This window comes from Psittacula echo (genome assembly GCF_963264785.1).
Source record: "Psittacula echo genome assembly, chromosome: 2".
NCBI classification, from domain to species: domain Eukaryota; kingdom Metazoa; phylum Chordata; class Aves; order Psittaciformes; family Psittacidae; genus Psittacula; species Psittacula echo.
In genome coordinates, this window is record NC_137737.1 from 46,173,204 (window position 1) to 46,188,454 (window position 15,251).

The 15,251-nt window shown below is 43.0% G+C and overlaps 1 protein-coding gene across 8 annotated transcripts in view; it reads right to left on the minus strand.

The window, feature by feature from the left end:
• The window catches only part of PARD3 (par-3 family cell polarity regulator), a gene marked incomplete at both ends in the record, with an annotated part of 466,908 nt that extends 456,323 nt beyond the window's left edge, over positions 1-10,585 (minus strand). For all 8 annotated transcript variants that reach the window (XM_080611294.1, XM_080611295.1, XM_080611293.1 and 5 more), the window contains one exon: positions 10,466-10,585. In XM_080611294.1, coding sequence (XP_080467420.1) covers positions 10,466-10,585 — 120 coding nt within the window. The remainder of the gene's footprint in view (positions 1-10,465) is intronic.
• Between the last annotated feature and the right edge of the window lie 4,666 nt (positions 10,586-15,251).

Sequence of the window (15,251 nt, forward strand, 5' to 3'; positions counted from 1 at the left end):
GAAACAAAGCCTTTCAAAAAACAGAACATTGGCACACTGAATCAGAAGCATCTTGCAAAGGCAGCTAAAGTTAGATCAGTCTTTACACACTGTGTAATCACAGAAACAATATGCAGTCTAATAAAGGGAAATATGGACCATCCATTAAACAGGACACACATTTCACAGAATTATCTATTATGATTCAAGGACTCAGAATAGTTCAATCACATTCACACAAAGCAAAGGAAAAAAAAACCTGTTTTTATTTAGTTCTGCTATGAGACCAAGCAAGTGCTGAATTAAGAAATGGAAGTAATTGAGAGCAGAATGGATCATTTCCTATGAATTGAAGTCAAGTAGAGTAGATAGCTATGGTAAACATTGCACTACATTATTTTTTTAATGCCAGAAGAGAAACATCCATGCATAAGCAATTATTATAAGCCCACCTTGAGAGCATTTTTAGAAAGGGGACTCCCACATGGGTCTTCCTGATCACCTCATATGGCTCACAGGAAAAAACCAGACCACTGTCCAAACCTTTCCTTAAGAGTTTAGCTCTGCACTCCTCTCACGAGTCACTGGGCACCAAAAAACACCACCACAAAAAGCAGATTTAGTCCCAGTCTGAAATATATGATCATCAAAAAAAAATATTTCAGAAGTAGATTTACATTACAGTTCCTTTCAGCAGCTTGTTTAGACTCCTCCAGATGCTGAAAGGTAAACAGTAGTACATCCAAGCTAATTACTTCATATTCAGATATCAAAAGAATATTTAACTCAGCACAAATTAGCTTTTCGTACAAGGTAGCTCCTCTTCGCTGCTGCTTTCATTCCCCAGCTAGGGAATTCCACTAGTGAAGGAAACTTCTTACTACCACAGAGACAGGGTGAGGACCAAGAGCCTTTTCAGCTAAATATTTTATAAACCCCCAAAGATGCAATACTGGATACTCATTATCTGTGACTTTCAATTTAGCATGGGGCTTCAAGCTGACTGGTTATTTTGCGGCAATGCCAAAGCAACACAAGGGTCATCAGGAATTTACTTCCAACAACTATATTAATAAAGTAAAGATTTATAAGACACTGATTACAGTAACATTTCTGATTACAGTTAACATCTGGGATTAGTTTACTAAAGCATTATGTTCTTGAGTGATTGCTGGGCACAGGGTGAAACTACTCCATTGCCTAACATAACCACAAGTTAAACACACTGTTCTACATACAGAGCATAACATCTTTTTAGCCCAGGTTAGCTAAGTCTAGAAAATATAAGTTTTCTCTTAAAAAAATGGCAGCACTTAAACATACAAATATTTTTCATACAGTTACAGACATCTAAAACCATGTTTGTTGGCTGTTTTACAACATAGAGCCTACGCTAACAAACTATTCCAAATTTAAAAGCTCTTCTTTCACCCAGCCCATTTTTTCTTGCAATTTCTTACTTCAGACTCCAAATTTTCCAGAATTATTACAGACCACATTTGTGCTATTTTTCATTTGGAAAAGAAAAAAAAACAGACCCCTAGATAAAGCAATAAAAACTGCCATTAAGAAAACTCAGTGAAAGCAGAAAACATCCAACCTATCTTCTCAAATTAGTATTCTGAATGCCAGGAAAAAAAAATATAGGATTTGGAAATGATGCTCTGAACTTTCCCATTAGACAGGACTCTCAGTTTGACTGTGTTGAGGACAGAGGAGGAGCCTCTTGTGCCAGGGCTCTTCCTTTCCCCCATCCCCAATCATCTCAGGCCTCTACTGCAGCAACAGTAGCAGCATTTTCATCCAGTCAGGACACACCATCACCTTAATGCAAACCCAAACTGTCATCCGAGCCCCAAGCTCCCTTACATGTGCCTCACAGAAGCCCTGCAGAAGCAGAAAGCTCAGCCTGGGATAGCCACATCCACAGCTGGGCCAGGGTCCTCTCATCTCCCTCAGAAAGCAGTGGTATTACTCCTCTTATCCAGCACTCATCTCTGTATAATGATGGGCAGAAACATCTAGCAGAACAAGTGGGATGTATGGGGATGACTACTCTCCAACTGGCAAAAACATTACAATTGCACAATATTTTTTACCATTCAGCAAAGCCTAACACTTCAGGCTAGCAGTCATTTAACAGCCTGGTACTGCCAAAATAAAGAGACAAATTCAAGGAGGGTAAAACCCTTTCCTTCTGCATCCTCACAAGCTGCTGAGGCCAGAGGCTCATTTGCCAGGAGTGGCTGGCCATCACAGCCTGGCTCCCTAAATTCTTCTTCTTTTGGTACTTGGTAGCTGGCCGCTTTCCCAGCACTCGCAGCTGCAGGCAAGCAGTATTCACAGGAAGGCAGAGGGGAAAAACTGACAGCACAAACAAATGCACACTTAAAAAAATGCAAATAACATTTGGTACAACAGGTTCTTGAAGAGCCCAAATTAAATCAAACCTTGTTATTCCACTTAGCGGTTTATTAAAGAAGCTAAAGGCTCTAAAGCTTCCCATTTATTTTTTAGGTGTTTTTTTTTAACTGTCATTTAGGTTGTTATAGCAAAAAAACTTTCCAGCTACTTGGTCTCAGAGACACTCCAGCATCCCCAGAAGGAATTTTTCCAATTTCCATCAAATTTTGCTCCTGTTCCTTCCTGTGCAGAAGGATTCTGAGAGCTTGGAACACAGTCATTCTTCTCATTATATGCACAAAGAGGTATATCTCTGCAAGTTTCTCACAAGTCGGATACTGTTTCTGATGTTTAAGGAGAAAAAAAAGAGAAAAAAAAAAAACAAAAAAACCCACAAAACCATGATGTGGCCTTTGCCTAGGGGGAAGACAGAGTAACTCAACATTGAAAGCACATGCAAAAAAGATGGATTAAGGTGAAACTATTTTTTCATTTACTAAGTGTGGCCACATTTCTTCAAACAAATCAAAACACCTAAGTGAGTGCACACAGAAACATACAGGCACTCCCAAAAAGTCCTATCTCCATCTAAAACACTTTATACCCATGTAACTTTTTTTTCTCCTATTAGTAACACAACATAAACACCAGAGACATTTGAAATTGCCATTCTGAGTCTGTAAAGACACATACCTGGAACAAAAATCCTATAAATGTGGCCACTTAAAAAGAAGACTGCTAACGATGTACCAGTTTGCTCCTCCTGCAAAGGATTCAAAATCTCGCTGCATCAGCAGTAGGCTGAGAATGTGACCAAAATGTGGCCAAAAATGTGACATTGCTTTTCCAAAATAGTGTCTATTTTTCCTACCAAATCAGAGATTCACTACTTTCGCTATGTTTATAGCCCAAAAGGGAAGCTTTCTGTAATAAATTCCACAGGTTTCTTTACAAAAAGAAAGCCTTTGAGGTAACATCTGTTGTGCCACTGAGGTCAATTTTGCATCCTCTTCTGAAACACCTCCAGGATACCAAGTTAACCAGCTTCTTCCTACCTTCAGCTCTTCACATTTTTCAGTACTTCATTTACTGTCTTGCTTCCATGCAAATTCCTGTTTCCCACTCACATGAAAGAAGAGGCACCAGGAGTTACATCCGCCTATCATTACCTCAAACGCTTTTCCTTTCACTAGACTACAAGGACATCCCATCCTTTTTTCCTTCCCTACAGAAGACCACCCTTCTCCCCACAGTCATCTCCCTTCTGTCAGCCCTGTCTCTGTTACCGTAAAAGTCCTGATGAGCTGGAGACACAATGAACTGGAAGAAAACACCAGCCAATTGCTCCAGCACCAGAGCTCTGGCAACCAAGCACACTGCCTGGCAGGAACACAGCAGCATACCAGGGCCCAGCTCCATGGGATGCTCATCTCTGCTCCTGAGCAGCAAGAGTTGCACTCCCTCACGCAGGAACACGCTTGGCCTTTATTGCTCTTCCCCTCCATTGGAGACCCCAGCCCTGACACATAGCATGCGAGATCTAGCCCAAGAGCTTTTAGCAGGGCTACATTTCTCCATTTTGGGGAGACTAAATAGGTTATTAATGTGTACTACTTTACAATAAGAAACTAAAATAGGAAACAAGTTACTGTCGTGTATCTGCTACCTGATTAAAATGAACAATACCAAATAATGCAACAAAATAGTTATTAAAATTATTTCTGATATAACAAATATCTGGAAAAAAATGAGGAAATAACTAAGGTTACCAGTAGGAAATATTGCTGAAGTATTGTAACAAGTAGAATGAATATGATTCTCAAAACCAAAAAGGCCTTTATGTTCACTGTTAATCTAAATTTATTTTTCCCTCATCTAGAATTTGACTCCTTTGTCTTTCACTAAAGATATTAGTCATTTTGTCAAGTATTACATATGTCTTTTTTCTTTCTCATTCTTTGAAACAGCACCACCTGATTATGTAACTTAGCTCAAAGGTAGTTTGGTGGTTTTTTTAATCTGTCTTTCAGTACCAGACTTGCTGAGCATTACAGTAAAATGACCTCAAAGAAACAAGGAAAACATATAATGTATATTAAAAAGGAGGAAGAAAAAAAATACAGCACAGATGCTCTCAAGTATCTTGCAGAATTTCTTAATACTTTTTGTTCCACTTTTTCTTTTCTTACTGCTCACAAAATATTTCTGAGTGAGAACATCTGTGTTATACTCTGGATTGATGTTAGAAGAATTCCACTTTATTTTCAATATACATAAGCATTGGTTCAGCATTGTTGCATGTTTTATCCATTCAATTTATATTTGGATGAAAAGGATTGTTTTCCTTTGAAGAACCAGGAAATTGTTTTAAAACTACATGAACTATATTTCATATAACTAACAAACATCACCAACATTACTCCCCCATTTACTCCATCTTGTTTTACCAGATTAAATGTGCCATGACCAAAAGATGTCATAGTCTGGTTCAAATGAGAAAGTGTTACTTCCAGTGATGTTTTTATAACAGAACTAAAACATCTGCAACCATTATAACCAAAGTCAATGTGTAAAAAGCTATGAGAATCAGATGATTTTCCACTGGTGGAAGGCTATTGCCCAGGAGAAGAAAGGCTGGCAACTCTCTAAACCCCAAATTGCCTCCAGCACCTGTTCTCCAAATGCACTGAGTGCTTTCACAGGCTCCTCAGCAGTCATCTCCTCAGAGCTACAGGAATTGCTCAGAGCAACTGAACAGTGCAATCGCTCAAAGGGAAATCACTCTCAAGCCTCTCTTCCACAAACACAAGCTTCACTTTGATCACCCTTAAGTAACACCAAGAAACCACATAATGCCAAACTGAAAGCAATGATGCATCGCACCCAGGTAAAGATATGTACTGCTCCCATCAGCCAACCACAGTAGTACCACACATATTCTTTACTGAAAACACCTTCGAAAGCAACGATGCATCCCATCAGGGTAAAGATAGGTAGTGCTCCCATCAGCCGACCACAGTGGTACCACACATAGGCACTGCCATGCTCAACCCAAAGGTCCACTCCTATCTTCATCTTGTAACGTCTTGTGCAATGCATGAGGGTAACTTGTAGTCACAGATGAGCACAACAGGAAAACTTTTATTTGGCTGAAAACACAGAGGGAGCTGGAGAGAAGAGGTTAAAAGGAAGTTTACCATGAGTGGAGGAAATTAAATCACTATATGCAATTCATAGCCTTGCATTTCCAGCACCAGCTCCCGGACCTGCAGGATCACACAACAGCTTTCTAAACATGAAGCAATCGTGACCCATTTCAGTACTACTCTTCCTTAAATTAGCAGCTCTCCACTGCTGTCATTAGCTTTCACCAAATGGCAGCAGTGATGTTACCCATCAGCTGGGTTTCTCTGCCACTGTTGGGAGCCCACTATCAGTGAAGAGGTCAAAAGCCAGCTTGAAAAAATTGCTGCCCACTCCAAGGAATCTGGGATCTCTCAGCTGACCTCAGGTAAATCACTGAAATATTACACAGCCAACAGAAAGACAGAACCCAGAGACTTCATCCTGGTGGTGTTAGCCAGAAGTAAACCAACAGTTACTTGAGCAGCAGGGGCAAGAAGGACTCGGGGGGGGGGGGGGGTTGGGTTCCTTTTGGGGCCTTTCTGGGTGGAGAGAAACATCTGAGAAGTCTGAGTCTGAATTACCTGGCACTTGGGGGAGGAATGGAATCAGGTACAGAAAAGCTTCACACATTCACTGAGAGTACAGCCTTCCCCTCTCCCACTTCCCTGCTGATGAATGTCAGACCTAGTAAAGAGGTGGAGCTTTAAGCTCTGAGTGGCCTAAGCTTTCAATGTACAAATTAAGTGAGAATATGGTCATTTGACACCTGTTACCTCTGCTTACACAGCCAACCTTCCTTGAGTTCTGGTCTCTTATCAGCAACTGCCTTCAAGCACTATCTAAGGGCAGATTACAATTTATTTTCATAAATATTAAAGTACCACAGTTTTTTAATTAACAATTCAAGCATTGCTCCATACAACATCACAAACTCGGGAAAACTTAATTTCCCACAGCATTTGGTGAGGGGGATGGGAAAGGTCTCTCAAAACAGTCATCCTAAAATCTTTTAGATTCAGCAGAAAACCTGTTACTCACTTGTTTTATCTAGAAAATCAGTTTTATACATAAGGTCTAGGAACATCGCTACAAGCTTATGATATTCAGGACATCAGACTTCACTACCATAAAGACCAAACAATCGCTGTAGGGACTGAACATGAGACTGAACAACTCCTGTAAATCAATAATTTCCTATTTTTCATATTCTTGTTTAGCATGCTCATTTACATCAGAAAAGGACAACATAGTAACTCTAAAAATTTTATACATATGTATACACACACCCCTACCCATTACTTGTATATGCTTATTTATACTTGTAAGAAAAGAAAGATAAAAGGTGAAACACAATACCTCAAAAAACATAAAGCACACAAAGATTATGGTGTTAGTCGAAAGTCATCAGTCATAAATGTCTCTAGCTACAAGCAGATCAAACCAAAGCTACAGAATGCACAATTATTTACTTTTTATTAAAGGCTACTTGAGACATCATTTTTTATAATAATTTTCCACATTTTAACACTAGGTTATAGTCAACCATTTTGTTATCATTAAATTAATTGCTAAGAAGCTATAAGCAGAATGAGATCAACACAAAACCTGCACAGCCCCTGAGCAGCAGGGTTTGGAAAACACAATTTCCCAGGCCAGTTGCCTCCTGCCCAAACTGTACTCACTTAACACTCACTCAGAAATTGCACCAGAGGCTGCATCATCCCAGCCGCACAAGCAGAGTATCATTAGTGTGCCACCACACAAACAAGGTTTCAATAAGCATGATCAATTTTTGCTGACTCCAGGTGCTCTGGAGAAGGTGGACTTTCCCAGCATGTCGTTTGCTTGTTCATTCCCCACAAACACAGCTTGCAGAAGAAATGGATCATGTTTCAGACACAAAGCTTCTTTTGGAGTAAAAGCAAAGGACCCAAAAGATTTCCTATACACGCTACACAGACCAACCTTCAAGCACACCCTGTCATACTAAGTATTTATTCCACACCTAATGATTCAGTATTGACAGCACTGTCAATCCATAATGAATTTTTTGAGATTTATGAATCCTAATCAAAGACAACTGCATCCTGAACTGAAGTAACAAGGTATGTTATCTATATGCTTTTCAAGCCTTAAGATTTTATGGAAAAGAGAACCTTACTGCTGTGTGGATTATTTTCCATAAACATTTTTTCCATTAATGATGTGTCTCTTAAACCTAAATTATACCAAGCCAGAAAACCAAGGCCAGGTTTAAAGTTACTCACTCCTGGCACTCCGCAAGCACAACGCCAGGCTGCCTCATCACAGTTGCATAGGTAGTGCAATAGGAAGTGCTCACCGTGCAGATCACTTATTGCTAATCACAACCTGGAAACCATGACAAAGTGGGAGGTAATCTGGGAAGGGCTGACAACTCAATTCTCAGAGGCTTCGAGTAGTTCTCCTGAAGGAACTGCTGCATTCAGCAGCCACACACATTTTTGCAGGATGAGAAATGCTGGTTTCCCATAAACTTAACTCAAATATTTTGAATAATCTTCCACCAGATATGCTTTTTTCCATAACAGCACAGCGGTGGTGAAGTAGATTTTCAGTGTCAGCTTGATACCAGCTGCCAGATCATACATTCATATGTGCACACACACTCTCATCCTCTCAGTTTAAGAATTACTTTGTCCTTCTCTTGCCTTTTTCTGAAGTGAAGATCTGCTCATCTGTTACACCAGCACAGAAAGAAACCTCCTAACTGCTATAAAAACACAGTCATCTATGAAATTCTGCCACTGAAACAGTAAAATTACTGTGCTACTCTACAGTGAGCTCAGCCAAGAGCCCTATACATTTACTCACAAGACATTGAGGATGCGCCTTCTTACTATTGAAACATAACCACAGAAAACCTTCAGTGAATTTAAGTTAGAAGTAGCACATGACAGTGACTGTATATGAAAGTATATGGACTTTGTGCTACTGTGTTTTCAACCACAGTATTTCCATATAATAGAAACAATCTCAGTAATTGCAACTACCTCAAGTCCATACCAGTGGCATATAGCATAACCACCATATAAATACTAATAAAGAAAACCACTGTGTCATTTTAAACCCAGGACTGGGAGCTCTAGGGACCAGGAGCCAAAGTCTGGCTGAACCTGGACAAATGCTCTTTTTAGTAAATATAACAGCTATTCAAAGAAGAGTTACATTGTAATTTTTTTGTGTTTCCACAGGTGGGCCACTTTCCTAAACAAACCCACACCATTTGCAATCACTAACTTTTACCTGGTAACTGGCCTGTGTTTCTCCTATGCTCAGAACTGCAATCACTTCCAAGCGTTAAACTGCAGAATGTAACTGCCATCCCTCAATGCAATTTAACAGCTGGAAAGCAGGACGCAGTCCACTAGCACATAAGTTACACCGGCCACAGCTGTGGAACACAACACATCAAAATAATTAATTTATTTAATGTTGTAATGCTGATGAGCAAATTCAGCAAACACTTCCCAAATGAATGGCCCAATGAGGTATTCGGTGCTTCCCCAAGGGACACACTTTACTGCTCATTGGTTTACCTTAACCAAAAAGGCACTTTTGGCCATCATCTCCTGCGTGCAGGTAGATTGCCATGTGCATTAACCGCCTATATAAATAACAGCCGGTATACAGCCACCACCATATCCTAGTGAATCATTTTACTCTTCTTCCAACCAGAATTCCAGCTGTGTTACAAAAGGAGTAATAAAAATACAGTGAGACTGTGTTTTTCTTCTTCAAAACCATGCTCTGTAGGAATCAAGTGGGGAGGTGACAGGAACCTCAGTTACTTTTCCCCCTTCCCAGCAACTGGAATCCTTTCTGAGAAAACTGATCTTAAAAACTTTGCTGGGGAGTCACTTCAAATTCCATCTGTTTCAGAGTGCCTGGCACCCAGCACTGTCTCAGCAAAACTTCCAGGTTCAGAAACTTAAAGCATGTCAGAAGGACTAAGGAGAAAAAGTACACTCAACGGCTCGAATGGATCAGAGACAGCAAAAGGGAAAGTCAACTGCTTAAGTCTGCAGACTGCGACGATCCCAACAAACCAGTTGATTTAGCAGAAGTCTGCAACAAGAAGAAAGTACAGGGGGGGTGGAAATAATAAAAAGCGCAAATTAAAAAACCAAACCCCAACAAGTCGCCTATGGAGGGAGAGAAGGAAGACCAAGTGTGCAACTGCCTGCACATCCACAGCCAGGGATTTCAACATGGGGCTGCAAGAGGCCGGCGCAGGCGGCACTCGGGATCAGCCCCCCGCGGGCCGGGCCGGCACTCCCGGCACCGCGGATGCACGACTCACACGCGGAGCCCCGCGTCGGCCGCCCCCCGGGAGCGGGGCAGGCGCGGAGGCTCCAAGGGCGGTAGCGCTGCTGCGGGGCTCCCCCAGACCCCTGTCCGGGGCGGGGGGGCCGGCCCGCGGTGCGCTGCAGGACGCCCCTGCGGCGGGGTCCCCTCCCACCGCCCTCCCCGCCAGGCCTGGAGGGCCAGGAAGCCTGGGGCTGGATTTCCAGCCCTCTGCGGCGATTCGGCCCCGCCGCCCGCCCCAGGGCAGACCCGGCACCGCCGGCCTCCGCGCCGCTTTCTCAGCCGGGCTCGGGCGGCCCCAGCTTTGACACCCCCGGCGGCCGCCGCCTCGCCGCTAGGCACCGGCGAACAAAGGGCCAAGGCCCGCCAGGCACCCGCGGCCGCGGGGAGCCGCGCTGGGGCCGCGCTGGCTGCCGCTGAGGGGCCGCCCCCCCGCGACTGTCTTCGGCGGCTCCGCGCTCAAGGAGGGTTCCGTCGCTGCCAACCCCATCCCCTGCCCCGACCCCGCTCCCACCGCCCTGGCGGGGCAGCCCGAACTTTCCCCCCAGCTTCCCTCCCCGCTCCGGGAAGCGCCATATTGATTGCGGGCGCCTCTCCCCGCGCCCCTCACCTTAGCGATCGCCTTCTTGTACCGGGTCACTGCTTGCTGGATCAGGCTGAAAACTTTCATGTTCCCGTCCCCGCAGGGCACGACCACCCGCGTCCGCCCGAAGCACACCGTGACTTTCATCCTGCGCAGCCGGGGGGCTCCCACGTCCCTCCGGCCCCGCGCACCCTTCCTCCTCCTCTTCTTCCTCCTCTCCGCCCTCCACCACGGCCGCCCCCCGGCGGGGAGCGGCGCTCAGCCCCTGGCCGCCCTCGGGCAGCCGCCACGGGCACCCTGCCTCCGCGGCCGGCTCGGAGAGAGGACGGCAGCGCAAGGCAGTGGGGCCGGTGCTGCCTTCCCGAGGGAGCGCGGCCGAGCGGCGAGCCGGGGGCCGCTCACATGCCGCGGACGCTGCCCGCTGCCTGCGGCCACCTGCTCGGCGCCTGCCCCGGCGCGCAGCATCGGCGGGCGGGGCGGTGGCGGCGCTGCCTCCCCGCTCCGGAGGCGTGGGGCGGTGCAGCGGGGCGGGAGCTGCCGGCCGGCTCCGCGGGGCAGCGCGGACGGGGAGAGGGAACCGGTGGGCCGGGCCGGGGAGCCGGCCCGGTGGACGGGGCTCGGTACCCGGCGGCCGCACGACCCGCGCGGGGCTTGGTCGGAGCGGGGCGGGAGGGTGCCCGGTTCGAGCCCGGGGAGTGTCCGGGCCAAGAGCGGGGGGCTGTGGCGGCTTCCGCCTCGCTCTGCCCTGCCGAAGGCCCGAGCAGTGAACACGGGGTCGAACCGGCATAAAGAGCCCCGCAAAATCCTCGGCCCTCTCTCCAGCTGTTGCGTTCGGGTATAGAAGAGCACTGCTTGTACTCCTACTAGGGGAGCTGCGTGCTGCCGCTCTTCCTCAAATACGTGAGTATGGGGTAAGCAGGATATTGAACCTAAGGGAATGTGCGCTCTTGGAAACAGAAGGTTTCTGCTGTCCTTCCTGATGTTTGTGAAGGGACACGGTAAGCAGGCAAAATCAGATGGACTTTGTGGTCCTTTGGGTGTCTGCTGACACAACAGAACCAGCACAGAGTGAAAAGTGGAGCATCAACTGTAAATTCAGCATCTATGGGACTGCTGAGCAACCTCCCACTCAAAACTGTTGAAAGTCAAAAGATTTTACAGATATCATTCACATTTTTTGCATAGATTTCACTGAGGACAGTGGAGTTGCACAGTTCACTGGAAGTTCACTGTGGCCTGACAACATTTATTTCTTCTGGATAGAAATGGTGAAAATATTCCAATTAACTGCAGAGTGGAGAAGAGTTTGAAGGATAGGAAGGCAAGGAGAAAAATGTCTTCCCCCCTCCCTGCCCTGACCAGTACTAGAGATATGAAGTTCAAGTTAGCTTTGTAGCACATTATCATCGGCATCCTCCTGCTACACAGGGCACCTCAGTAAGAGTCCTCTGGAGCTCCCTACAGCTGTCTCAGCTGGCAGACCACTGTTTTTCCTGTTTCAAATGTATTGGTAACTTTAAGAACTTCAAACTTGGCACAAATGGCAAAGTTATCTGTAGTTTAGTAGGTACACAGTTAAGGAGCAGAATTAATGATACTCCTAAAACATCAAAGGTGAAATTATTGCCCAGTTAAGTCAAGACTAAAGTGAGAATGGAATCCCTAACCCTTTGAATTCTAGCTAGCAGTTTCCAGTGAAGAAAATAGTCAGTTTATATTAGTTTGGTCCCATGTGTATCTCATCCAATTTAATTGAAATCCATAGAACTTTTTCTATTAATTGCAGTTTTGGAAAGCTTTGGGACACTCACAAGATCAAACACTCCATCTGTTGATCTACAGATAATTCTAAGTTTAGATGTTAATTTTGTTACCACCTGAGTTATCTGAACTAATAATACAGACAAGGATCTGAATTCTATCTAAGAAACAGTAAATCTGTTAAAGCAGGAAACAAGTACATCTGCCATGTTATAATGTTTTTATCATATCCCCAGTGTTCTCTTACGTCGCATGAAGGCAGCATGCAGGAGTACAGAAAGGCAGAAATTACATGAAACTGTATTGAACAGTTTACAGCTCATGACTGAGACAACTGAGAACACTCCACATTTTTATGGCCATATCTCATCAAATTTATTACTGGAAAATGTTGAAAATTTCCATTAACCTGCTGTTTCTATGCTTTCTAGGTGATCATAAGAGCAGCTGGGAACCCACTGAGAGGATGACAGGTATAAATGCTTGGTTTAATGGACATCACCTGAAAACCTTGCAGAAAGAACTGTAATAATGTGAAGTCAACAGAGGCTCTTCCAAGACTGTCTTTAACAAGCAATTTTACAGTGGCATAGACTTTGTAATGTTCAACGTTATACTTGTTGTCATTTGCATTTATCTGCTGAAACATAATGTTGCATATCAGGAACTTTAACACACTGCTATAAAACTTACTATTAGGTACTGGTTCCTGGTCGACTAATTATTTCAATGTTCAGACGCAGTTACAGGTTTTTCGTGTTTTTCTTTGATTTAATTCCTGCTCTTACTGTCTTTAGCAAGTTTCTTGGCAGTTTTCCCAGCTGTTCTAACAGCCTCCTAGAGAAAAAAAAAAAAATAAAAATCCAGCAGTTTAGGAAAAAATATTGATAATTTTTCCATTAAATGTGTAAAATGGTAAACTTCAATAGTTAAGTTTAAGGAAAACAAGTCCCAGGAACTGCTGTAAGACCAAATGTTAAAGATCCTCACCAGTAATGATAGCACTAAAAGGAACAAGGGACCTCTAAGATTTGTGTTTCTTTCCCACTAGGTACATGCACGCAAGGCATACAGACATCATTCTGGAAACATTTTGAATACCATTTACCAATACAGTGTTTGTTGATGTCTTGGAAGAATGAGCTTTAACAAACGAAAGAACAAGGCTGTGAGATTGTTCAAGGTCTAATTATGTAAGGTAAATGAAGTATAAAACATTATTATAAGAGATTATGAGAAAAGGATTATACTAATCAGGAGAAAAATTGGCAAGAGTTCCTAGTTTACAAAAATTACAACTACTTTCCACGTACTTAACCAGAGGACACCATGTTGCAATATGGGTGGCACATACATATAGTTCTGGATGTTGAGCTTTTCTGGGTTAATATACCATAGAACCTGACAATCCATTCATTAACCGGTACATTGTTGGAAGATTCCTGTGAAGAAGCAACTCTGTGGCAGGAAGAAGTCAGGGATGGAGCATGGGATGGAGAGAATCAGAGCTTGTGGTTACTAATGGTTAATATTCAAGTTCTGTTCAAAATGGCCACCAGGTTGAAATCCCCTGCACAGACACTGCAAACATGCAAGGAGTGAGCATCTTGCAACTCAGTGCAGATTACCAAAAGTCATTTTTATCTGAATGTTAAAAATATTCAGGCAGTGGAATGCTGCTGATTTCTGGAACTATTTCACAGTTTATCCTGCCTTCATATTCTATATCAAAGAATTTTTCTTATAAGGACTAATTTTGTATGTGGTCAGGTTTAGTAGTCTGTTCATGACATACAGATATTCCATGGTAAGACAGGAAAACACTGATTTGGTGTGCAGTATGTTTGAAGTTTACTCAGTTTCAAATATAGGCATTTCCTTAAGCCAAGTAGAGTTAAATCAGAATTGTGGGAAGACCAAAATGAAGAGTAATAATATTCCTCAAAGAATTACAGTTTTATAAAAGTTATCAAAATCATGTACAAGTCAAAGTCAAAAAAAAGTATTGAGGTAGCTAAGCTACAGGAAGCAGACAAATAATGAACTCTGGAACCTGATGTGAGTTCATAGTGCGATTCGTAAAAATGAGTTGAGAAATATACAAAACATTGCAGGTTTTGATGATTTAAAATACCTTCCTGCTGTAACTCTTCTCCCACTCAGTTATTAGGTAAAGCCTTAACTTGGTTTTCCTACTTTCAAAACCCTGAATTTTAAAGTTCTGAATAATTTACATTTTACTCTGAGTCACTAATCTTACCAAATTGAAAATGTCTGTGACTATTTGAGATCTTTCTTTGGACAGCATTTTAGCTGTAGGATTGGGTTGACTTCTCTGCCGTTATATTGTGAAAATCACGTTTTTCCCCACAAGCTGACAGTACTAACTCAAAGGGGCAAGGCGCTGTTTTATGAATGAGACAATCATTAAGGCGTATTAAGCAATTGTGGCTAGCTCTGGCCTGGAAAAAAATGAGGCTGAATAAAAAAATGTTTTCTACAATTTCTCAAAAGAGTCTAGGATTTGGGGAATGGAAAGTCCTTAAATCATTAAAAAGTCATTATGGAATCACACAGGTGTTAATGCCAGTCTTGGGAGATGCAGACACATAAAGTTTGGGAAGACAAAAAAGGACTTTCTTTGTGGTATAAGAAAAGGAAGAAATTGTAGTAAAGAAGAATCTATGATTTTGAGGAAAAGCCACATGACTGTTGACCTTTTCAGGGGCTCCAACCTGTGCCTTGAGCAACTTCAGGTAGAGAAAAGGTGGTTGGGGTTAAACTTACTACTTTTTTGTCTGTACCTATACTGATCCTGTGCTACTTTTAAAAAGACCTATGTTCAAAGATTTTTAATAATTTTCTTAATAATTCTCTGGTGGTTTTCAACCATCATCCAACTGTTTAGAAGAGAGTGCTTTCTCTAAGAGATATCAAATAACATCTTCATTGTGCTGAAAACTTAAAATATTAAGTCACTTTTTTGTGCAGACACTTGGAGATAATCCACAGGAAAGGAAGCAGAATCATCAAAGGTCTAAAAAGTGAAAAG